Below are 25448 nucleotides of genomic sequence, written 5' to 3'. Positions count from 1 at the left end.
CGCGATTTCTCTGCAGTGAGTCTGTGTCCTGGAAAGCGCGGCTCCCGGGAAGGCGGGAAGGAGTGTCTGTCCGGGAGACGCGTGTCCCCGGCCGGCGCGCTTCTGCAGGGTGGCTGTGGGGCTGAGTGGGGAGCCCCCGCCCGGCAGGAGGGGTCTGAGCCCGTCTACTTCGGACCCTTAAATGTGATTTATTTTAAATCTCACCTGTGACTTGTCTTAATGGGAACCTTTGCAGCGGAGGCTGCGAGGGTGAAAGTCACGGAGCTCGGGGAGCAGGCCGTGCCTCGTGAGCGCGGACGCCAGCTCCCGCTCCTTCGCGCGGGGGGGGGGGGGGGGCGGGGCCTGTGTGGGTGGGGCTCCGGGCCCTCCGCCCCGCCCCCCTGCGCGTCGGCCGTGCTTCTCTGCGCGGGGGAGGGGTGTGCGGACTGGACGCCGCGCGGCCTCGGGGCTGCGTGCGAGGCGTGTGTGGGCTAGTTCCGGCTGCCTCGTGTTCTGAACATTCCTTCACTGGAATGAAGTGATAGCCTCAGTGCAGCGTTTAAGTTTTAAAATGTAAAATGAAGGAGGTTAACAGCGAATTCTGAAGCTCGGAACTGGGGTTTGCACCGTGTCCGGTGCCCCCACGTCCACGGCAGCTGGCGGCCTCGGTCCAGGCTGGGGGGGACACCACACCCTTCCCGCGGCCCCACCTGCGTCCTGCCAGCAGGGCTCGCCCTCCGCCTGGCAGCCGTCGGGGCCCAGTGAGTGCTGCTTGATGGAGCAGACGGGTAGTCTAGGTCAGGTCAGGTTTGCTACGTCTTCATTCTTCGTTAGTTTTTAGTTCTGTCATGTATTTGAGAGTCTTAATTTTACGGAACATCATCGACGTCTTAGGGCTTTGCTGACGTACGTGTAGGAGCACTGTTCGCTCGCCCGCACCCGCTCCACGCTGCGTGGCCGCACGGGCGTGGAGTCAGTGTCCGTGCTGTGGGGGTGCAGGGACTTAGGGAGTCAGGGCCCGACGTCGGAGGACCGATGTGTGCTGAAGGTACCGTTCAGGGTGAGGGCTTCAGCCGTCTTGGCCAGTTACTCAGCCTTCCTGGGTCTCCCCGTGTACGTGTGTTATCAAACTTCGGTTTGCCTTTCTCCTGCGAATCTGTCCATGGCCGGCAGAAGGGCCTGGAAGGCAGAGGAAAATGGCCTCCTCCCCGACAGCCTCTCTGGTGGGGCAGGCGAGCTCTGCTGGAGGGTGAAGGGCGTGAAGGCAGCCCGCGCTGCTCCCCGCCGTGCCCCTTGTCCCTCTGTCCCTGCTCCTGGGACAGATGTACCTCTGCAGAGACTGTGGCCTCTCGCCAGCCAAGGGCTGCAGCCCGGCTGGGGAGCGGCTGCCTGGTCCACACAGAGGCCCTCGTGGGCTGGCGCTGGCCCTGGGCAGCCTGGGGTGCGGGCCGGCAGCCAGCCCACACGGCTCTGAGGGACTGCAGATAGTTAGGTGCTAGCAAGGACACGACTGCCTGAAAATGTTGCTTCAGGTGTTTCTTAACATCTGTCTGATGATCTCATGTTTGCGGCCTTAGTTTCCGTGCAGCCCTTTGAGGCGAGCAGGACACCTTCACGGGCCGATCGGTACACTCCTCACCCCAAACAGCAGAGACTAGCCAGCCGCATCTGTGTTCCCCGCAGCAGCCACTCCTAGAGAAGCTTTGCACGACGGTGTTTACTCACAGAAACCTGGTCTGCGTGGCGGGGAGGGCGCTGGCCTTGCGTGGGGGCCGCGGTCACTGTGCCCCCACATCTGGTCTCCCCTGGGTCCTTCTGGCCTCTGATGCGCAGGATGGGGCTTTGGCCTCCTCGCCCAAGTCTGGCCTCCGGGGCGGGACTGTGCGTGCTTTTCTGATGCAGACGGAGGGGATGATGTGGCCGAGTGTCCTGTCAGCTCCAGAGGTTACCCAGGGAGAGGGACCCGCCGCACACGCAGCTCCTGGCTCTCCTCAGGCAGCTGTGGAATGTGACGCACCCATGGCAACTGGTGGTGGGAGTCTGCACTGAATCAGAGGCGGCTGGATGAACCTTCCACCGTTATTGTGCCTTCTTGTTGTGTATAAAGCTTGAGAGGGTTTTCTGAGACAGAGCAGTATCTGAGCTACATCTATGAAACGTTCTTTCCCAGACGTGTTACTCTTTCAGATTATTGGTACGTGTGTCTTATGTGCTAACAGCACATTTAGGTTTTTCACCTGTCTGGGCACCTTCTTTAAATGTCTGGCCAACATGCTTCATGTAAGCAAATTTTCACCAAAAAACAACCAATTTTGAGTTTACCATTAAGTTATATGTAAGAATAATTCTAAGTTCTCTTTAATCAAGGGAACACTTTGAAATGCTTTTCACATGTTTGTCTCTGTTTGTTTTTGTGGCTTATTCATTTATTAGTTTTAAGACTTTTTATTATGGAAAGTGCCGACCTCTTCCCATTGCCCGTCTTCAGCAGCGATCCGCCTGTCCCCGGTCCTCCTTCAGCTGTGCCCCCCTCTCCCCCCAGCCCCCCGGCTTATTGTGAAGCAGATCCCAGACATCATGTAGTCTCATCTGCAGACGTTTCAGTGTGTCTCAGAGGTAATTAGGACTTTAAAAACCACACTCACACAGAGCGTATTTGAATCAGGACATAAGCAAGGCGACTACATTGTGGTTGGCGGGTCTAACCCTGTTAACCCACAGAATTAACATAACGCCGCCCGCACCCCCGTCCTGCTCCGGCCGTCCTGTGTCTGTCTCTTCCTGCAGTTTACTGGTTGAGGAAAGCAGCTCACGCCCTGAAGAGTTCCTTGAGGTCTGGGTTTTGCCAGCCCCCTACCCCTGCCCCCGCCCCCAGTCTGGGCCAGGCTTGCCCAGTGGAGGGGTGTTCGGCACAAACTGTGGATGCTAGTGTGCATGGTGACGGCGCCTTCTGTCTGTGAAGTTTGCGGTCCTCGATCGCTTCCCGGCCCCGCGCGTTAGAGGCTGTCGAAGGCACCGTGACTGTTTCTCCTCGTCGTCTGCTAGCTGGTGTGTCTGTGGAGCGGAGCTCCCTCATCGGTTACTGGGGTTGCCTGGAGCACAGTTCACGTCGGAAAGCCAGTGTGAGCACTGGGGTTCCCTTCCCCCTTTCACAGCCGCGAGTGGGCTTCCCCGAGGGCAACCAGCAGGGGGCGTGAAAGCTGGTTGCACTTGTTGATCGTTGATGCTCGTGTCGTCTTGTCTTCGGCAGTGGGAGCCTCCTCCGGTGGCTCCCGGGTCTTCTCGACACAGGTGTGGTGGCCTCGGTCACTCGTTCCCTGTCCAGAACGACAGGTCAGGGAGTTCTCACTCCTGCGGTACCTCCTCTGCTCCAGGCCCGGGATCAGCCGCTTTCCAAGGAGCTCTGCTTTCCTGTGGTGGGAACTGGTGTTTAGAGAGCTTAACCCGAGCCTGGGGTGCTCACTGCTCATGCTCGTTCTCGCGCTCCCTCTGTGTTTTGACGGTAGAGTGTGTTACGAGCTCTTAACTGCAGCCCTAGGACTGCAGGGTTTTGTTCATCCCCTGGGTCTTAGCTGTGTGGCCTCTCCCACACCAAACATCCAGACTCTTGGTGGACACCAGCGCGAGCGTCGCTTCTACCCCAGCTTACGCTCTGCACTGAAGGCCGTGCCAGCACCGCGCATACCGCTGCTGGGAGCTGTGCCCGGGGGTCTGCAGCTCTTCCCGCCGCCAGGGCAGAGCCGCACGGAGAGCTCTTCTGCCCTGGCCCTGCGCCCCTGGACGCACGGGTACCTTCATTTGTCTCATTTTACTCACGGCTTATAAGGAACTGCTTTAAACATTTTTTAAATTTTGCTTTTAGTTATGTAAAATCTTTCATGGATGCGAAGTCTGATAAACAACGTATATTCAAAGAAGTGTGGCTTCTGCTCCCGCCCCCTTCCTTCTGCGCGTGGCGTGTAAACATTCCAGCAGACACACACGTGTGTACGTGTGCAGTCACACCCACACGCACATTTGTTGTCCTCTTCCTTGGATAAGTGGTAGTAATACACGTTTTTCTCCACTTTGCTTTTTTTCACTTGATTAGAATCTGTGTGTCCTCATTAGAATCAGAATTTCATTTTTTCCTCTAAAGCAGGTTTTCTCAAACCCAGCACTACTGACACTTTGGGCCACATACTTTATCTTTGTAACAGTAATGTCCCTACGTCTGTGAGGATAGTTGTGGGATGTTGGCAGCTCCCCTGGCATTTACTCCTCAGGTGCCAGTAGACCCCCCACCCCATCCCACCCCACACGCTGTGCGAACCCAGCCTGTCTGCAGACCTCACTGAATGTGCCGCTGGGGAGGCAGCGGGTGTGCAGAATTTCTCCCTGATGAGAAGAGCGTTTCTCACGTCCGCTGGGGGGGATTCTAGACCCATCTGCGGAGACCACAGGAGCCCTTAATTCAGAAGTGGATTCAGACCCCACCCACCTGACATGGCTTTTGTGTTTGGACTGTGAGCACGGAGCCAGCCCCCTGGCTCCCTCCTGCCTCTCCCACAGAGTAAGAGGGGAGGACGGAAGCACTGTTACTGAGTAACATGCATGGGAAGAGGCACTGATTCCACGTGAGACTGCCCTTCCTGGGACGGTGCGTGTTGGAGGCATCAGGCGTGACTTTGCCCTTGTGCGGGGGCCCCGCCCTCGGTGCTGGCGTCCACCACTTCCTCCCCGCAGGCGTCCGTCGGTAGGGCCACTCTCCCTCCGCAGGGGGCGCCAGTCAGGCTGCGCTGCTGGCTGGGGAAGCAGGCCAGGGCATTCTGCCCCGGGGCTGTGGAAGTATCCAGACTGGTGTTCCAGAAAACCTCCCGTGGGGCTGACGAGCACCAGCCCAGGCAGGAGACTCCTTCCCCGCCGGGTGTGGAGGCCCCGGTGCCTGCAGCTCACCACGGGTGCCCCTGAGGCTCCTGCTGCTCCTCGGCTCAGCCTGCACCGAGAGGGTCATCTTCAGCACTAAGAGAAATCGACTGAGGTTTCTCTGAACAGTAAATAGACAGGTCAGTGAGAATGCAGCTGTGGCAGTTGGAGGTTGGAGTTTACAGCCGTGGACCAGGTGGAGGTGGACTCGGGCAGACCGGCTCCCCTGCTGGGGTGGGCCCTGGGGCGGCGCCGTCGGGGGCCTGACTCGGGAGGACTCAGGAGGCAGGAGGCAGTGAGCGCGTCCTCGGGAGTCGCTTGGGTGCCCGTCTCTCTGCGTGGTGCGGGCTTGGTTCACGGCGGTGGGCACCTAGCAGGTGCTCTGCAGGCCCGGTTGGGCAGCTGTTTAACAAATGCCCGTTTCCGACCCCACGTGCGGCCTCCTCCCGCCACTGGGGGCTGCTTTATTCCCGTGTTCACTCTGCTACTGGCAAAGGTAACATTTGCGGGCTGTTTCTGGAAGCCCTCTGCAGAGGCACAGAGCCTGGTGCAGACTGGAGTGCCCTGTCCCTGCGTCCAGCAGGCGCTCTGATCCTTGTGCCCAGGCCCCGGTCCCGCGCCACTCCGTCTGCTGCACACACCTCACTGGCTCTGAGTGCTCCTTCTCTGCCCGCGGGAAGCTTAGTAAATACGAATGTTTACTGACCTTGCTTGGAGGCCGTCCAGCTTTCACGGAAGGGGGCAGTGGGGTTTTTCAGTGCTGACATGGAATTGTTTGGAAAAATCAGTCACGGTGAGTGGTTTAGGCCGGGTCCCCCAGGCGGTTCTTGGCTTTGCTGCTCAGTCAAGGCAGGCGTTTGGGGTCGGGCTGGGCTTCAACCCTTCTTGAGGGGAAAGGCTTCATGTTAGTGGGGTGTCAGAGCCCAGAGGCCATGCGGGAGCCAGTCAGGGCCAGCACGCAGGGACGCCTCTTCTGTCCTGCTTCCTGATCGCCTCTGGTCTGTGACAACTCAAGGAAGCTCACTGTCAGTCTCAGATCTCCATGAATGTCCTCAGGCTGTCTGGCTTTGACGTGAGCCCTGCTACACGCCTGCTGTGTGACTTGGTAGTAGTTACTGAACCTCTCTGTGCCTCAGCCCCCTACCTGTAAGGCAATCCTGCTTTACCTGGTGGTTGGGACAGTGGCCGGTACGTGCAGTGTGAGTGCCGATCTCTGTCCTCGCCTCCCCTCAGTCTCGTGACTCACGCCTTCTCCTGTGGTCCCCACACCTGTGCAGCAGGCAGGAGTATTTTAGCTGTTTTGTAGGGATTGAGGATTGAGGTTAGGTTTGGTTCGTGAGCTTTCCCAGCTCGAACAGCTGATGAATCACTGATGGGGTGAAGCCAGGCCCTCCATCTCGGGACCCCAACCCTTGTGAGGGGCAGGGCTCAGTGGCGGGCACCCCTGAATCGCTCCTGGGCGGCTCACCTCCAGTATCGAGAGGGAAAAGGTTATCACAGGGGAGACTGCACCCCGGGGGAAGGAGCCAGCGCAGAGCGGTCACCTGGATGGATGCAGGGGAGGGGAGGGGGTCCAGGAGGACGCCACATCTCCCCGGAGGCCTCACTGAAACTTGGCTTGCTCGCAGCCTGTCTCTCTTGCAGGTGGGACGCGGCGTTGACAGCGGCAGCATTACTGTCAGCCCCGGAAACGGACCAGAACGTGCTCGTGGGGCGGGCCGCAGTGAGGTGGGCCAGTCACTGGCCGTGGCCCAGCCAGAGCCTCCCATGAGACACCGCTGCCCTGGGTGGGTCTTGGTGGGCGTGGGCGGCGGGATCCGTGCAAATGTTGGTGTCCAGCACCAGGCTACCCGGTGAGGCAGGCAGAGCGGGTGCTGGGACAGTTTGAGCCGGAACCTCGCAGCCTGTGGCTCACGGGGAGGGGTTCTTACAGGACGGAGCATAGGTTTTAGAAATGATTCACTGCCTGCAGTAGGAGGGGCTTGGGCTGCTGAAGCAAACGTGCGTGCCAGGCCAGACCTCTGCCGGCCGCGCGCCGGGAGTCCTTTCCCGCAGTGACGACCGCGCAGGGGAACGTCCCTTGTCTGCCGGCCACCCTCAGAGCCGGGTCCTCCTAAGAGGTCGTTTTGAATGAGACCTAATGTGATGCCTTGTGTGTCGCCTGCAGTTCCAGCAGCATATGGGGAGTGATCTGTGACTTCTGAGCTTCTAGGCTTCTTCTAAAGGTCTCCTCTTATTTCTGCAGAGCAGGTGCACTGGGTTCTGCCCGCGCCGAGTGACCAGACTCGGGCTGCGCGGGTGCAGGACCAGAGCGCAGAAGGGAGGGCGAGGCCCGGGGGCGGGCGGCGGGGCGGGGCCGGCTCCGCTCCCCGAGGGGCTCTGAGTGGCCTTCTCTTGGCCAAATGGGTTTTATTGTTCGAGACCCACGTTTTGGTGATGAGTTTGTGAGGGATCTGTTTGCATTTTAGATGAAAACTGCAGCTGTTCCCCGGGCGGGACTCTCAGAGCCACCCCGAGCCCTCAAGCCACGGGGCTCTCGGGGAGGTTTGCAGACCGAACGCTTGTTTGCACTTCAGGACCCCTGTGTTTCATTTCAGCTTACAAGATGAGTGGTCGTTGTTCTTTTGTTTCTTTGTTTTTTAATTAAGAGATTTAATTAAGACTACTACATCGCTCTAACAGTCTTACAATGATAACAGCAGGAAAAAGATTACACGAGGTAGCATCGTACTGTGAGATCGTGAGCACATAAACAGAAATAAAGCATGCGAGTGGGCAGGACAGTGAACGTGTCTTGCACAGCCCTGTGCCCGCGTCCTTTCTGGTAGCTGACTAGCTCTGAGGTCTGCGTGGAAGGCACGGCTCGGTCAGGACCCCCGGACGGGACGCGGAGGCTGAGGGCCAAAGGGCTGGTCCTGCCCAGGCGTGGCGGTGCTGTCGGGGCAGTGGCACCCCACTGAGAGGGAAAGCTGTGATGGGACGGAGAGACCTGGGGAGGGTGGTCTGGAGGCCTGGGGACAGCTGCAGTGTGTGTGACCCCTGATGAAGGCAGAGGTGGCACAGCGACGTGTGAAGGACGTGTCCCAGGTCCTCTGAGCAAGTCCTGGACGAATGGGAGGGACTCAGCACAGGCTGATGCCGGTGACTAAGGGAGGAGCCCAGAGGGTGGCGTGCGTGGTGCACGGCGAGGGATCCAGCCGTGGATTTGTTCTCGGGGGTGCCACCGGGAGGAGCACGTATGTGGTGGGAGAAGAGAAGGGAGGCTGAGTCACAGCCGCATCTGAGGTTGGACGGGGAGGATGGGCGGGCGGGGAGGAGGCAAGAGACCTGGGAGTGGGGAGGAGGGGACGCGGGGGGAGGGAAGTGAAGGCGGGGTGGGGACTGGCCTTCCAGAGATCCCTGGGTTCGTCCGTGAAGACCCCGCGCCTCCCGTGGGCTCAGTCTAAGCACCATAATGACAGTCAGAACAGGTTCAGAAGGTTCCAGACCAGAGCAGATCATTTAATGACGTTATCCTTCCAGGGGGCTGTCAGTGTGCCCCCGCCCCGTGAGGGAGGCAGTGTGGCCGCCGCTCCCCTCGCTGGGCCTCCGGCCAGGGGAGGAGAGAGCACATCACACACATGCCAGGCCTCTCGCCAACACTTAACCTGTCACTTTCCCTCTTCTCTCAACGTTTTCGAGGGGAAAGGCCCCCGGTCTGCGGCCAGGCACCTGGCAGACACGCCGTTGCTTCTGGGCCCCTTGTCTTGGGGCTGCCCTCTCACGCAGCGGTGGGCCTGGGGGGCACTCCTCTGCCGGTGCCCAGGTGAAGCCGCGTCTCTGCTCTGCGGTCGGTCGTGCTCCCACTGCCTCGGGTCTGACAGGGACTCTGCTCTCGGGAGGTCACCTGGCCGCCGAGGAGAGGCCACGAGGGATAGCGTCAGTGCATCTCCCTCCGCTGCTCGGGCCGGACCCTCTGGGCGTTTCCTCCGGCGTCGGTCCCGAGATCATGCTGAGCAGCAGACTGCCTGCGGGGACCTGGGCGCTGCAGCCAGATGCCGGCTTCACCCTTCACCGCCCTGCTCCATCCCGGGGAGCGGAACTTCAGCAAGTCTCAAAATAAGTAAAAATAGAAGCTTGAAATCTCAGATATAACAGCTTTTTGTGTGTGTGTGTGTGTGAAAAGCTCATTGGGCTTTGCAGCCCCTGGTAGGAAGTGTTTGTTTATTCGTTTGTGCACGAGTGTTCAGTGAGCACCCGCTCTGGGTCGGGCATCGTGCTCCCCGCAGGGTGCCGGGGAAGCAGGGACCCCGTGACCTCACCTTCACGCGCCTAGTCAGGGCAGGAGGGAGGGGAGGCAGGGAAGACAGGTGAGTAACAAGCAGGTGCCGTCGTGGGTCACAGATGCTGTGCTGGGGCACCTGGAGGCGCTTGGGAGCGCTGGCATAAAAGCGGGGGAGCCAGCCCAGCTCCTGGAGGGGGCGTCTGAGAGCGGGTTCCCGGGGAGTGACGTTCAACCTGATACTTGAAGATGGCAGAGAAAGTATCCGGACAAGACCTGGTGTCGGGGGCGGAGGAGGAGCGGCAAGAGGGCCTGGCGAGGGCTAGAAGGTAGGTGAGGACGTAACAGGGCAACAGGCTGGGAAGATCCTTTCTTGTAAGACTCACAGAGGCTTAGAGTCAAGGATGGAGATCTCGCAGGGACTTACGGGCCATTCTGAAAAGTTTGCAAGGTCAGTGGGAAGCCGTCAGAAGGTTTTCAGCAAGTGAGACATTGACTTTTGGAGAATGGATTTGGGTAGAGCAAAACGATGCTGGCAGATCAGCTGGGAGGTTGTAGTAATCTGAGAAATAGACGATGGTGGTGATGGTGGTGATGGCAGTGGTGGTGATGTGGTGATGATGGTGATGACAAGGATGGTGGTGATGATGACAAGGATGGTGGTGACGATGACAAGGTGGTAACGATGACAAGGATGATGGTGATGGTGACAATGACAAGGATGATGGTGATGATGACAAGGATGGTGGTGATGGTGTGATGGTGACGATGACAAGGATGGTGATGATGACAAGGATGGCGGTGATGGTGACGATGACAAGGATGGTGGTGATGGTGGTGACGATGACAAGGATGGTGGTGATGATGATGTGGTGATGACAATGTTAGATGGTGGTGGTGATGGCAGCGGCTTGGTCTAGGTAGTGATAGTGGGTATGGAAAGGGTTATAGCGGCAAGAAGTGGCTTTTAGGGATGTCGGCAGAAAGCCCCTGAGCCGCCAGGGCCCTGGATCCTTCTCATGCGGGACCACCACCAAAGACGGGTATCCTTTGAGCAGACCGACCTTCCTCCGTCTAGCATTTCCCCGCAAGTCCTTGCTTCCTACTTGGGAAGGAGAAGGATGGGGTGAAATGTTTGCAGGACCCCAGACCAGAGGCAGAACTGGCCCAAATTCTAACATCATGTTTGTTCCTCCTGGACAGTTCTGAGAAAATCTCTCAGGCGTTTTTGTTTCTTGAATCTGAACTTCACGTGTTACTCACAGCTGTAGAAGGATGGAAGGATGGAAACAGTGTTACTCGTGAGGTCCTAGTCAGGTGGCACGCAGTAATCTGCGTCTGAAACCCAGGAGAAGCACAGGCAGGGCTGTGGCCGCTGCCCCGGGTTTCCTTGTTACAGGGTTCTGTCGGGAGGAGACCCACCGAGCAGAGGCCCTGCTCCTCCTCCAGTGCTGTCTCCAACCTGCTGCAAGCACGGCCACAGCGCCCATGTGGCTTCACCAGACCACGGAGGGCCAGCTCAGCCACGGAGCGGAGCCCCTCCTGCAGCCACGCCATCCAGCCCCTGGCATCGGTCCTTGCGCGAGGGGGCCGCATCCACGGGGGCTGCAGCCTGACTGCAGCAGCCTGACTGCAGCAGCCCTGCGTGGGCCTGCAGAGCATGTGGAGTTACTAGCAGGTGTCGCTCTGGGGCGGGAGACCACCACGAGAAGGTGATGTGATGATGGGCCCTCCCCCCTCGTAGAGCCGAGGGCCAGTCTGTCTGCGCCCCTTCCTTCCATGGTTCTCTCCTCTGCCCTTCCCCGGAATCCCCACACTTGTGTTTTATTGCATCTTGAGATTGGGACTTAGAGTAGCATTGCTTCGCACAGTCTGCAGTATCTTAGAGGTTCGCTTTGTCATTTCGTAGGCTCAGCTGAAATTGTCACAAGTCCCCCAAACGATGAGACACTTCCTGCACCCCCGCTGCTCCCCCCGCTGGGGAGCTGTTGTCCCAGGCATTCCAGTCTTGAAACAAAACCTTAACGTGGTGTGGTGACATTTAACTTAGTGCTTCTCATTTCCAAGCCCTTAAAAATATTAATTAATTCCCGTAAACCCCAGGAGGCATATTATTAGTATCCGCAGTGCCTTTCATGCTGGTCCATTAGTGTGTCCTTTCTGTGCAGTGGGTGAGAAAATGAGGCCAGATCGTTTTTGCCCCTCACGGGGGAAGACCTTGATGGAGCCGAGGTCAGAGATAGCGCGTCCCTGCCTTGACTGATGTCTCTGAGCGGCGGGGCCTCGCGAACCAGAGTGCAGTTTGGGAGCACAACGCTCCTGTGTGGGGCCGATCTCGGGGGACGGTGCCTGGGCCACCTCGAAGTGGGGACTTCACGGACCTAGTTCCACGGGGTCTGCACGTAGGAGCGCGGGCCTGAGGGAAGCTGGACGGGGTCGCTGTAAAGCCTGGGGCGCAGACGGAGCAGGGAGCACTGTCGCCTGTCCCGGAGGGGCACGCAGCGGGGTGTGGGCGCCAAGTGAGCCCTCGCCACCCGGCCTCCCGCCTGCGGCCTGGGGGAATGCGTGCAGCACAGTGTCCCTGCAGCCGAGGATCAGGAGTGCCACTTTGGGGGCCACGAGGTGGGGGGCTCCCGATGCCGGGGGGCGCAGCTCAGGGCCTTTGGCCGGTGCCTGCCCGCTGCCCTGCCGTCCTCCGCCCCTGCCTGCCTTCCATCTGGGCGCCCGAGCTGCTCCTCCATCCATGACTCCGGCCGATGCTCCGAGCATCCCTGTGCACGGGGCCCCGCCAGGCGCAGCTTCCCCATGGCTCATGGTTCTCCTTCTTAACGGTTTCCTTTAAGTGACATCATGGCTCTGGGTTGTGTGGTTTTTTTCTTTTTTTAATTTGGGTTTTTTAATATAGTTTTAGAAGTTTATCAAAGTAACAAACATATACATTATTTTTTAAAAATCAGCACGTACTCCCCACCTAGAGGTAAACTCTTAGCTGTTTTTCTGGTAACTGTGCCCATGTTTTTAATCAACATGAGTACGTTGCTTTTTACTGACTTATCAGCTTGGGCGTCTTTGTTGGCGTCCTGCTGTGGCTTTTACACGCGTCACTTCACGCCCCACCCAGTGGGGTTATGGATCTGCTCTTTTCACTTCTTTTCTAACTGGGCGTTTACCGTTGAAAGCTCTTTGAAGTGGAGCAAAGGGAGGTCAGCATGAAGCAGAGAACCTCCTGATGCCCACACGGGCCCCCCAGCCCCCGCGCCTCACCGCACGGCCGCCCCCGCACACAGGCCGTCCTGCAGCTGGCGCAGTGTCTGGTGAGGTGGCGTTGGCGTTCATGCCTCCGCGGCTGTGGGAGCAGGCTCTCCGGAGGGCCGGGAGCTGTGCTGGGCCTGTTCTGGACTCTGTGCAGTCGCTCCCTGGCCTGAGGGTCTCTGGTCCCCGGCCCTCTCCGTTTAATTAGAGGCGTCCTGCCTCCTTCTCCAGTGTTGCGCTGTGTGTTTATTTTCCAGGCGGACTTCGGTAGCAGCTCGTGGAACTCCGTGAGGTAGCTTGTTGCGTTCACTGGGAGCGCGTGGACGTTGTTAACCTGGGGAGAGCGGCGGTCCCCAGAACGTGGGTGCCTCCTGCCCAGGCTGGGAGTGGCTCCCGCTTGTTCAGGCCTCCTTCTGTGTTTTCCACGAGAGTTTTATAAAGTTCCCTTGTTGGTGCATTTCTTGTTGAGTTTCATCATCTTTGTTGCTCTAGAAGTGGGGGCTCCTTATGGGTCCGCCCTCTAACCGTCTGCTGTGCACATGCTCATGAAGGCTGCTGGCCGCTTGCGTCCCCGCGGGGGGCCTGTGAACTCGGTGTGCACACTCTGCTCACAGCAGGGGTCCAGGCCAGGGTGGGGGCGGGGGGGGGCGGAATGGGCGATGTGACTAAGCGGGAACCGGCCGCTGCGTCCCCCCGGGGTCGGCGTCCTAACCTCCTCTCCTTGCTTCTCTGCACACCGTACCTTCCTGTGTTTAGGACAGTTGCTCTTCCATGTTCCAGACAGTTCTCCCAGACAGAGCCAGTGCTTCTGAGACGTGCTCTCGATACCGCAGTGGTGCTGCCTTTTACACTGTGTTACCGCGTGGTGGGCGTGACTCATTTACCTGATGGGACCGTCAGTCGCTCTCAGTAAACATCTGTTGAGTCTGTGAATTTTCACAACCACCCTGTGAAGTAGCTGGAGAAAGCGGGGGTCACCTGTCCAGGGCCACGTGGCTCTTAGGGGCGCACTCGGAGTGCAGGGTGGAGTCTTGACTCCAGGTGCCCCGTGATCCCTGCTGAGTGTCTTGCTTTTCCTCCTGCACCAGGCCCGGTACAAGCAGAGCCTGGACCCCACCGTGGACGAGGTGAAGAAGCTTTGCACGTCTCTACGCCGAAACGCCAAGGAGGAGCGGGTCCTCTTCCACTACAACGGCCACGGGGTGCCCAGGCCCACCGTAAACGGCGAGATCTGGGTCTTCAACAAGGTGGGCGTGCCGTAAGAGGTTCCGGTGAACCGAATCCGTTTCTCTTTCTGCCAGAAAATCTGTTAGTTTTGGTGGCAGCCGCAGGCCCAGTTCCTCTGCAGGGTCTGTGGACAGTGACGTTTAAATGTGGGAGGAGTACACAGGGCCAAGGGCCCGCCCCCTGGTGGGAAGGTGGGGAGCACTTGGACTTCGGTGGTGAATAGCCCAGCACACAAGCTGTCTCTTTTGGAAACCATATTGAGGGAATGGCTGTCGAGGAAGTCACAGGGTTTGGTGTATGGGACTTGTCCCCCCCGGCTGTCGAGGAAGTCACGGGGTCTGGCACGTGGGACTTGTCCTCCCTCTGTGGGGTGGGAGTTGTTCGCATTTCTCTGGGAAAGGCCTCAGGAACATGGGCCTTCTAGTTTAAACAACTACGAGATTTCTCACTTTAGTTAGAATCTCCCTTGAGAATCAGTCACATTCCTGGAAGATGAACCGATGTCAGTGTCTCGAAGAGCTGACACCAGGCAGGGCTGCGGGCAGGGCCTCACTCTGCTCTCTCCGAGGTCAGCGTGGCCGGCCTCCTGCAGCCCTCAGTCCAAGCCTGGGGTGGAAGTGGGGGGTAGGCGCACCCCTTCCCAGCACCCCGGGCCCGTCCTGCAGGGTGGGAACTCTGGCCTCCCACCGCGTCCTCCCAGAAGGGCGCCATCTGCAGGGTGAGCCCTTGGCCGCGAGGCTGCCACACGTGCTGGACCAAACTCCAGATTTCAGTCACGCCACTTACCAGCTCTTGGACCATGGACAGACGAAAACCTTCCTGGACCTCCGTGTCCTGACTGCAGGAGCTCTTCAGGGTTGTGGTGGGATGAAAGGAGGTGGGCGTCTGGAGCGCCAGCACACCGCTCGCGTGGCGGACCCTCGGCGGACCTCCACGCCCAGCACGTCCCTCCGTCGGTTTTTACAGTTGATGATCCCTTAATGACGTCTGATGCTGGGCACTTTGCAAACGCTTATCTGCCATCTGTATGTATGTGTGCACGTGTGTGTACTTACTGAGTTACAGTCAGTTGCAATGTTGTGTCAGTTTCTGGTGCACAGCATCATGGTTCAGTCATACATGTACACACATAGATTCCTTTTCATATTCTTTTTCAGTATAGGTCACTACAAAATAGTGAACATAGTTCCCTGTGCTGTACAGCATGAACTTGTAGTTTGTGCATTTTCCTTGGTGGGGTTTCCATACCTTGCGTCCACTTTTAAATACGTGTTTTATAAATACTTCCTCCCATTCTGTGACTTGTGTTTTCATTCTCTGAATAGTGGGCATTGACTTTGAAGAGTCCAGACCAGTTATCCTCTAGAATGTCCCATATTCAGGCTTAATTTCTTTGTTTTCTCATGAGTATATTTCAGACTGGATAAAAAGCAATATCAAACTTTGTGTCGTCCACGGGAGATGCGCTTGAAGTACAGAGGCAGGACAGGGTGGAACGTAAAGAGGTGTGTCTGAAATAGCGTCTGTAGGAGAGCTGCAGGGGCCACGTCACTAACCAGGAAACAGTCCTCGAGACAAGGGGCATTGCCACAGGTGAAGAGGGGCGCTCCGCAGTGACACGCTGGTCAGAAGGTGCTGGCTGTCCCGAATGTGCAGAGGCCAGAGGGGAGTTCAGAGCACACAAAGCAAGACTGCCAGGACCAAGGGGAGAAGGGCACACGTCTAGAATTCTGGTTGCTTGTTTGAATAACCATCGGGCAGTAATTGATAGGTTAAAACTGATGTTAAAAATTAAAGATAAACTTGATAGTTAAAAACTTCCTCACAAAGAAAACTCCAGACATAGTACATTTTGTTCTAGCAAAAAAAAAAAAAAAAAAATCAGTTACCGTTACAGGAGACCAGAGCAATTCCATGCATGGCTGACTCAGTCATGGAGCACGGCCCCAGCGCCCGCAGGACGCACTCCAGTGCGGTGGGGCGCTCAGCGTCAGCGGCCCGGGGCCGGGTCCCAGTGTGTCTCAGGAACGACTGAAGGACTGAACTCGTGTGGGGTGCATTCTCTGACCACAGAATCTGAACTTGTAGGATATCTGGAAAATCCTCAAGTATTTGGAAATTAAATAACGCACGTATCAAAAGTATCACACGGGAAAATAAAAGTAATTGAAACTAAACCACAATGAAACTGTGACTTGTCAAAGTGTAAGGACACAGCAAAACAGCGCTTACGTGACAGCGTGTGGCCTTACTGAGCCCGTATGCAAAAGGAAGGAAGGCTTGAGTGAAGACCTGGGTTTCTGCCCTAAGAAGCTAGAAAACTTGCTGCGCAGCCTGAACTCAAGGTAAGTAGAATGAAGCAGCGATGAGAGCACAAGTCAGCAGGATGGAGAAGGCAGTCAAGGAGGTTAACAGCTGAAACTGGGGTTTTGGAAAACATCTGTAGCTTTGACAAGCCTTTGGCTGGGTGGCAGGAAGGAAGGGGAGACACACCAGCATTTCGGATGAGAGGGGAGACAGCGCCACAGACAGTGAGAAGTCACGGGAATGTCAGCAGTTTCAGACCAGCGCAGGTAACAACTTAAATTCGATGGAAAATGCCTTTTAAAATGCAACTTTCCAAAAGCGGCCCAAAATGAAATGGATAATCTGAACAGCCTTCTGTCAATCAAGAAACACTGAATTCATAGTTAAAACCTTACGTGTTTACTGATGGCTGGCTGGATATTTTTATTTAAATAACATCAGCAGAATGTTTCCTGGTCGCTCTGTGTAGACTGTTCAACTAGGTGGGAGGGGTGGGACGTGCTCTTTGTGATGCCTAGAAAGTGCAGGTGAATAAGGCAGATAAACCACAAGGACCCACTGTACAGCGCAGGGAACTCGGTTCAGTTTCTTGTAGTAACATGTAATGGAAAAGAATCTGAGAAGAAAATACGTGTATGTGTATGCATAACTGAGTCACCTTGCTGTATACCTGAAACTCACATTGTGAGTCAACTACATTTCAATAAAAAATTTTTTTAATTATAACACACGCACACACAAAGTACAGGTGATACCAGAACTGGAAAGTGGACGTCCCTGTTTGCACACGCACTCGCACTGCCTGCGCCAGGGTCCTCAGGGCACGGGTCCCAGACCGCCAGCCGCAGCATTCAGGGAATTTATAAGACACGCAGGTCACCAGACGCCCCGCCCACGGCCGCCGCAGCCTGTGCCGGGGAGGGGCTCAGAGAGCAGCGTTCCAGCGGGCCCTGTAGGCCGCGCCGACGCACGCGCGTCTGAGAGCTCTTCCGCCGTAAATCTGGTTTTCCGATAGAGGGTATCTGAGAAATCGAGTAAGATATGATTGATCTGAGGTTTTATGTCTACTAGCATCAAGAAAACAATATTTTAAAAGGAACTTTAAAGCTTTTATAAAGAGATAGTCCCAAGCTTTCCATCACTTGCCCCAAAGAAGTAGAATTTTTACTGATGGTCTGCAACTCCCGTAAGCAAACAACATGCTAGAAAGGTCAAGTTTACAAATAAAATTAACAGCTTTGGGGGTTGGCATGCTGCACCCTCAATATGGATAAAGTAATAATTATAACAGATGGGGAAGTGGTCTGGCACAAATACTGCTTTTAGGAAGTCACAAATGTATCTTTTTGCTAATAGCACATTCCGAAACCTTTATGATCCATCTTTCAACAGCGTCAGTAATGAGCTGTACGGTAAGCCAGAATAAGAAACGTCTATTTGATAGTACCGTGCAGTTTTCCAAAACCAATAAATTCTATTAAAGTACCATTTGTTTAGAACCACTCATGAGGCGAACGGTTGTTTAGCTGTAACTAAGGAAAGGCAGAAGCGTCAGCAAAGCCAGCAGCCCTTCCTTCGAGGGCCTAGGCCCTTGCTTGCGGCGCGCACCCCAGCGCTCGGCTCACGAGAGCCGCCCCCGCGCGCGCGGCCTCTCGGGCCGGAAGGAAGGGGAGTCTCCGGTCGGGCTTGCTCCCCGGCCCTCCTCGGAGGCGAGCGCGCGCAGACCCCTGATTGGTCCGGGGAAGCCACGGGCCACGGGGACGCGCTCCCTGTCCGTGAGGGCGGAGCGCAGCGCGCGGCCCGAAGGGGCCTGACCGGGAGCCCTCCGGAAGGCGCCGCCTTAATGGGGGCAAGGCTTCTGGCTCATGCTGGGCTCCTTGCAGAAGACGTACAGATCCTCCTCGGCTCACGATGGGGTTGTGCCCGACAAATCCATCCTAAGTTGGAAGAAGCTGAAAACGCGTTTGCCGCCGCGAGCCCGCGGAACATCCTCGCCCAGCCTGCCGGCGTCACACGCGCCGGACTCGTCCGCGAGCTGCGGTCGGCACCGCGTGCGGCGCAGAGGCCGCCTCGGGGCGGCGCGCTGGGCGTCGCACGTGGCGGGTGGAGCGGGGCGCCGAGGTGAAAAGCGGAGCGGCCGTCTGGGCCCCGGGGCTCGTCCCGGCCGCGGTCGCGGGCCGCCCGGGAGCCGCGCTCCCTGCAGGGCCCGGCGCCACAGGACAGGGCGGCGCTGCGCGCCGCCAGCGGGAAAAGGTCAAAATTCGAAGTACGGCTTCTACCCGACTGCGTATCGCTTCGCAGCATCGTAAAATTGAAGAAGCGTGAGTTGAACCACTGTAAGTCAGGGAGCCCCTGAACTTGGCATCGCCCCGAAAACGGAGAGTTGCTTCCCCGGAGGCGGCCTGCTTTCCCTGGAGAAGGGCGCCTCCCCCCTCCCCCCCCCCCAGCTCCTGTCCCGGGCTCGGCGCTCTGCGGTGAACCACCCCCGCCGCCCGCAGGCTGATGAAGTGGGTGCCTTTTTTATTTCCTTGATGTTTAATTTGACCTGGCGGGTAAAGTGGGTTGTAATGAATGAATTATCTAAAACCGATTTCTATTTCTTTGTTTGAAATGAAAACACGGCCTCGAATATATTTTTCCAAGAGAAAAGAGAGACGCTCTGACCAGGAATTCTCTGTACCTGCAGTTCTTGGTGGGGGAGAACCGCAGCGTTGCCTGAAAGGCTCTGCCGTGTTCCGGGCAGCCTTTGGTCACAGGGGACTCTGAATTCTCCAGCCTGTGTGGTTGGTTCAGCGAGGAGATGCCAGGACATCCCAGGGGACGGAGAGACCTCTGCCCGTCGGCTGGCGGCGGCTCTGGGGCGCCACCCTGCAGGCTGCCCCTCGCCCTCTGCAGGGTGGGAATTCTGGCCAGAAGCTCAGCAAGCGCCGGGGTCCTTCCGGGTTGGGAAATGAGACCCACCTGCTCGCGTCCTGACAGGGACCCGTTCTCCAAGGCCGTTTTCCTCGGCGTGCTTTAGTGGAGTTGATCCTGTCTTCCCCAAGGGCGCTGGACTGTCCAGGCTTTGCTAATGGCAGCTGATACAGACAACGTTTCCAATGAAGTCACCTCTCCTCAAAGGCAGCGGTTCTCTCCAGGGAGGGCCCCTCCTCCAGGGCTTTTGGCGATAACTGGAGGCCTTTTTGGTGGTCACAGCTGAGGAGGGGCCACTGGCAGGCGGTGGCTGAGGCCGGGCTTGCTGCTCACCTAACCCTGGTTCAGTGCCCAGGGCAGCCCCACACCACATGACTGGCCCCTGGCAGGCCCACACCACGTGACTGGCCCCCAGCAGCCCCACACCACGTGACTGGTCCCCAGCGTCCCTGGCGCGGAGGCATGTGCTTCGCAGCAGGTTCCCCAGAGGCCACCGCCACCACGCAGCCCACCTGTGTTGCTGCCGCTCTCTGTACCGCACATCCCGGTGGGCGGTGTAGGAGGCCAGCCCCTCTCATAACTGAAGCCAGGAGGCTGCAGACCGTTCGGAGAGCCTCCTTGCCGTGCCGCCCTGGGATGAGCAGTAAAGATGGGATGACCCCGCCTGCCCGTGGGACCAGGTGGCTCAGGGCCCCTCCGAGCCCTTTCCACGGCAGTGGGCGGTCACGGGAATGGAAGGAAGATCCCTCAGCGCGTTTCCTGATGGATTGTGCTTCGCTATTTTACTGAGTCACCGTTAAGTAATTTTGTATCCAGAAATCTAAACAGTAACTTCTGATTTTAGAGAACTATAAAAAATTTTGGCTCAGAAAGGAAGAGTCAGCACATGGCGTGTCAAAGTGACCTTTGTGCTGCTCTGCTGCCTCTGGGGCCTGTGGGGCTGAGCCTGGACAGCAGCAGAGATGATGGCCTCGCCGGTTCCGACAGTCACATGGACGCCGTGGTGGCCGCATTCGGTCGTGCCCCCCTCAGCTGGACCGCTGAGTGGCACCGGCATGTAGAGACGCTGGGATTTCCCAGGCCGGTGCTGAAGGCCTTTCTCCTCTCGGTGCAGGGGCATCCCTGCCCTGTGAAGGGGTTCATTCGGCCCTTCCTTCCCCCGTAGCAGTGGGGGCTGTGTGTCCACAGAGGGTGGGAGGTGGCTGGGGAGGGGGCCCCTGGAGGAGCTCGCCCCCCCACCCGATTCACTCGGGTCCTGCTCTGGGGACGTGGCGTTTTACTTGTTCAGAGAGTGTGTCGTTCCTGCTCCTCAGGAGACGCTGAGTGAGCACCCAGGCGTGTTACAGTGAACCCGGAGGCCGCCTTTCCCTCCCTCCAACAGACGTGTGCATCTTGTCTTTCAACGAAAACACAGTTTCTGTTCTGAAAGATCCCGAGAGGAGCAGCCTTCGAAGAAGCAGGTGTGACGTTCCCCCGCTGCATTCGGGCCCTGGCCCCCGCCGCAGGAGGGAGCGCCCAGCAGCCCCGCGGCCCTCAGGACCGTTCACCCTGCACACTCCTGCCAGGTCCTCATTCCATGCAGTCCACATGCTGGGGATGGGGTGCTTTACGCACAAAGTGGGGTCATGTTATGTGAGAGGTTCTGAGACTTGTGTTTTGAAAAATGTGACAAGCCTCTGCGTCGCTCCCTGTCCATGCGTAGGACTGACCTCGGTCCTCAGGGGCGGCCGTGTGGCCCCTGTGCTCGCTGATCCCTCCGTGTTGGAACAGCAGGATCCACGCCAGGCAGTGCTGGTCCCCGGGGGGCCTGCCGTGGCCTCATCAGGACGTGGGGCCCAGGCCCCTCCCATCACACAGCCCTGCTGTCCTCTGCGCTTGTCCCTGGTGTGGCCCAAGGTGACCTGTTCTGTCACACATTCTCAGGGGAAGGAGAAGAGGAAGGGGGAGGGCAGGGGTAATAGCTCAGTGGCAGCGTGTGTGCTTAGCGTGCTGGAGGTCCTAGGTTCCACCCTGAGCCCCTGTATTAAAGGCAAAAAAAAAAAAAAGAATGAAGAAAAGGAGGAAGGGGTGAGCATGAGGGCAGCACTTGTAATTTGGACACGTTTCTGATCATGTCCCATCAGCCAGAACTGGCTTTGAGATCAGACCGAGATGCAGAGGAAGCTGGGCCCCGTGCTCCGCTCCACCTGCACTGGTGACGAGGCAGAAAAAATAGGCATTAGACTGACGGTCTGTTCCACAGTGGTGTTGAAACAGCCTCCAGGGTTTACCAGAGACAGTGCTGAGCGTCCTTGCACGCACGTTTCTGTGCACAAATGCAGGTATTTCTGTAGCATGGACACCTGGGAGTCAAAGGCATGTACACTTAAAAATTTTAAGCACCACTCAAATTGCCTTCCAAAAAAGCTTCCTAAGTGCGCACGCCGACCAACGATACGCTGACGCCCCGTTGAGCATCCTGGTCAGTGTGGCTGTTGTTCATCTTCTCCGCCCGCTTCCAGCCTGCTGGGGGAGGAGAGTAGGTGGGCGGGCAGCTCTCACGTCAGCCTGCGTCTCCGTGGTCCCAGGGGGCGTCCACGCCCAGGTCGCCGTGTGTCTTCTGAGTGGACTGTGTGTGCCGTGCGTCTCTGTTGCTTTGTGTCTGTCGATGTGCAGCGGAAGCTCAGACACGCGCACACTCCGGTCACTCTGTCACACGCGCTGGGCCCACCTTCGTCTTCAGTTGCTTGTCTGCGGTGTGTGTCTTCATCATAACGTATAATTTTCACGTTGTCATGCTTCCCTCAAGGTTTCTAGGTTGTGTATGTTTAAGGTCTTTCTTACACCAAATAAATTGAAAAACCTCTTGTTCTGCTTCCATGTTCAGTTGGAAGTCTGCCCTGCCCTTCTGTGTGAGGACTCTCAGAAGGCTGTGCGAGCGGTGGCCTGGGCTTCGCGGCGTCATTGCTGACCTGTGCGTTCTTTCCTCGCTGGGTCAGAGGCGCCGCCTTCCTCGCAGCGCTGCCTGTGGTCCTGCTTCTGGGCGTTCTCCCCTGTTGGTTGGTTTGTCCCACCTTCCCTGACGCTGTCCTGTAATCACTGTAGATTTATGGCGTATTTAATGTCTGGTAGCCCGAGTCCCCTCTCATTATTCTTTCTTTAAAAAAATTTTTATTTTGCAATGCTCATGCGTTTGTCCCGCACTAACTTTAGAATCCGCTTGCAAGTCCGTTAAAGGGCGCCCGCTGGTGTTGACTAGGCGCCGCCTCTGCAGGCTCATCAGGGAAGAACCGCCGTCTTCAGAGTCCTTCAGTGAGTTTGCTCAGACAGAGGGTGCCCGCGTGTCCTCTTGGCTCGGGCAGTGACGGTGCACACACCGGCCACCGGGCGAGGTCAGTCTAGGGGGAGGCAGGGGGCGTGGCCCCCGGGTGATGGAGGACCCCCTGCCCCACCCGCTGACACGTGCTCCCCTCCTGGGCCCCCCGGTCGGGACTGGCCTGGCGCTGGGCGTGCCCATCCGGGAAGCCGCCGCCGCCGCCGTCGCCGTCTTCGGGCCCCGGTCCCTGTCGCACTGGAAACGATCCTCTGGGCAAAGCTGGAGGCAGCGTTTGGGGCTCAGCGTTGAGGAACCACAGTCATCTCAGCTCTAAGTGCTTAGAATTGATTTCTGCCAGTCTCGCCGCCCACACTGCTGGTGCCAGAGGAGGGGACGGAGGTGATGGCTCCGTGCAGAAGAGCTGCGGACGTGTTACCTCTGAGCGAGGGCTGGCGCTACCTCCCTAGTGAGACGAGGAGCCTTCCTCCCCCTGCCGCGACCACCGGGGGTGTTCTGAGGACTGAGCAGTGCAGGGCGTCCAGAAAGCTGCTTCGCCGCGCGGATTCACGTCAACACGTTAATGTTCTGTGACTTGAAAAGAGTTACAGGGCCAAGTCCATGTATACCCCTCACGTGTGATTTAGATCTTCTGGAGGCTAGGATGCTGCCAGGTGCTCCAAAATGAGGGGACAGGAGGGGAAGCACGTGCGTCTGGGGCCCAGCGCACTCTCCAGAGCTCATCTTCTCGTGTATTGTGTTGGGGAAGCGGCCGAGTCAGCGGGGAGCGGGCAGCGGCGCACATCACAGGCATACCCCTGGGGTTTCTAGGAGAAAGCTGTGGTCTGGTTGCAGGCGGTGGGAGAGTTCAGGGGGACGGGAGGGCCCCGCGGTGGCCACTTGGAGGGACGGCCTGCAGCGCCCAGGAGAGCTGCCCGGGTGGCACCTCCGGAGGAGCCCGGGGCCGGGGTCCCACTGTGACAACCGCCTGGTTCTTCCCGATAAAACAGGTAAGAGCGAGTGGGCAGGTGGCAGGGAGCTTAGCTGGCTGCTGTTTGCAGAGGAGGGGCAGCAGCTCAGTCTCCGCAGCAGACCCAGCAGACCCAGCATGCGGCATCCACCCCGAGGCACAGGTGCTGGCGAGTCAGAGTCCCGCTGTGAGTCACGCGTTGTGCTGTTTCCTTTCCAGAACTACACCCAGTACATCCCCCTGTCCATATACGACCTGCAGACGTGGATGGGCAGCCCGTCCATTTTTGTCTACGACTGCTCCAACGCCGGCCTCATCGTCAAGTCCTTCAAGCAGTTTGCCCTGCAGAGGGAGCAGGAGCTGGAGGTGAGGGGCTGCTGCCGGGTCTTCTGGGCGGGCGGGGGCGCGGGGCTGCGGCGCGGGCCAGGGTGGGGCATGGCTCTGGTGGCAAAGACCTTGGGATGGCCTCGGTGTGAGGCTTGTTTTTCCATCTCATTTTACCCAGTGCCACTTTTAATCCAAACATTAATTGAGACCATTAATAGGGCTGATTTGTGCTCCATTGGGCTCTGCCTCCGAGATAAATGTGAAAATAAAGCAGACACATTTATTTTCGGAGAAATGGACCCATGTCTGGGCCTAGACTTCGGGTCCAGTGGCATCTTTGTTACTGCTCTCATTTTTTGTGTGTGTTTGGGGAGAAAAAACCCATAAGCTAAACACGGAAACAGACCTAAGCAGCCGCCATCGGTGGCTTCTGTTTAAGAAACTGAAGAGCCAAGTACTTGGTCACAAAGAGACATTTTACTTCGTTGTTTTAATTAATATTTGGTGTTTGAATGAAAGAGTGAATTCTAAAGAGAAGCTGAAGAGGCAGTTTCAGCTAGGAGGCCTCCATCCGGTGGCCCGCGCACGAGCGAGGATAAAACCCTCTGCAGCCTCCGGGGCCGTGGCCCCAGCTCCGCCGTGCGGGAGGTTCTCAGCTCAGGGGTAGGGCTGGTCCTGAGCACCTGCTTCCTCCAGCCCTTTGGGTCTGTCCAGTTCTACCGCATTGTTATGTTTTCCACCTTTCATCAGAGAATGTGGCTGAAATAGTCAGTAGTGGAATCTGAAGTTCTGCCTGGTAGAATTTAGCCTGCCGTGCAGTTTAATGTTTTACGTTCACCAGCGAAGCCCTTGCACAGGACATGCAGCAGCGTGACCGATGAATACACCGCCACTCGTCCTCGAACGCGGGGCCCAGCGCCAAGAGCTGTCAGCACCGTTACCTTTGCGTTCTGTAACGAGGGAAGGGAGGGGCCCAGTCTTCTGCCGTTAAATGTTTCCCTTGCCTTTCGGCGTTTCGTCTGAGTTTACCCGAGGGATAGTTTACCTAATAAGCGGTGAAGAACTCAGAGCACCAGGAGGAGATTTGCTTTTCCTCGTGTCAAGTAATAAATATGTGTATTTTTAACTTGGGCGGGTGGTAATTAGGCTAATTTGTTTTAAAATTATTTTATGTAATGGGGGTGCTGGGGATTGAACCCAGGACCTTGTGCATGCAGGGCACCCTCCCCCCTCATATCAAGTCATAAGTATTGCAAACATTTTTGTTTGGTTTACATTTAAAATATGTAAATTAAAGTGCCGAAGACCCCTGCCTGATTGTTATCCCCAAGTTATGAGCTTCAGGGTCGTCAAGGAAAGACCAGAGCATGTCCCGCGCGGGAGGCGTGTGCGGCACCCGGGGCCTCTGTGCTGCTGGTCCCGCCTGCGCCCCGCGTGCCGCCAGCCATCAGTCAGCCCAAGAAACTGTTCGTTTCCTTCAGTGCAACAGAAGAGTTTTCCATGCGTCTTTTTTTGGGGAGAAATGTTTGAGTAATTCCTCTTGGAGGAGAGCAAATGACAAAAGCGTTATCGGAAGTGGCCCCGAGCTGGCGGTGCAGTCACTCCAGACGTCTCGTAACCAGCGCCGCCACTGGTCGCGCCCCCCCCGCCCCCCCTGGGATGGCAGTGCGGGTAAGTCTCACCGTTTTCCACGACGCTCACCGTCACCAGCTATTGTTTGGCTGGTCTCTTACATCAATACTGGAAATTAAAATGATGAAATTGGCTCCCAGCTAATACCTCAATGTTCATGTTAGCCTTTTTTTTTTTTTTTATGCTGCAGAAACAGCAATCCTGTGTAGTAACCTCTTAGGTTTATTCTTTTTAAAAGTTCTTTCCCTGTCTGCAGTTGGCCAGACTCGCTGTAAGCTGTCGGTACATTTTAACACCTTTATTGGGTGGATGATAACGTGGGAACTGAAAGAAGCTGGCAGGTAAAAGGGTTTGTGCCTGAGTTTGAAAAATAAAGTGGGTAA

General features: G+C 57.2%; 1 protein-coding gene and 1 long non-coding RNA gene across 11 annotated transcripts in view; one reads left to right on the top strand and one right to left on the bottom strand.

Moving 5' to 3' along the window:
- The window catches only part of RPTOR (regulatory associated protein of MTOR complex 1), a 241590-nt gene that overhangs the window by 93991 nt on the left and 122151 nt on the right, over positions 1 to 25448 (top strand). For 9 of the 10 annotated variants that reach the window (XM_032456625.1, XM_032456621.1, XM_032456624.1 and 6 more), the window contains 2 exons: positions 13486 to 13644; positions 23326 to 23472. In XM_032456625.1, the coding sequence (XP_032312516.1) occupies positions 13486 to 13644; positions 23326 to 23472 (306 nt within the window). The remainder of the gene's footprint in view (positions 1 to 13485; positions 13645 to 23325; positions 23473 to 25448) is intronic. The other variant, XM_032456628.1, reaches the window with a different exon arrangement.
- Positions 7504 to 18998, bottom strand: LOC116656703. Its single transcript, XR_004311595.1, has 2 exons — positions 18893 to 18998; positions 7504 to 10410 (listed from the first exon to the last, which is right to left on the bottom strand). It is a non-coding gene; the product is annotated as an uncharacterized LOC116656703 (long non-coding RNA).

The sequence above is a fragment of the Camelus ferus genome, chromosome 16 (assembly GCF_009834535.1).
Source record: "Camelus ferus isolate YT-003-E chromosome 16, BCGSAC_Cfer_1.0, whole genome shotgun sequence".
Taxonomy (NCBI): domain Eukaryota; kingdom Metazoa; phylum Chordata; class Mammalia; order Artiodactyla; family Camelidae; genus Camelus; species Camelus ferus.
The sequence above is the reverse complement of the archived record's forward strand: the minus strand, read 5'-3'. Positions and strand labels throughout refer to the sequence as shown.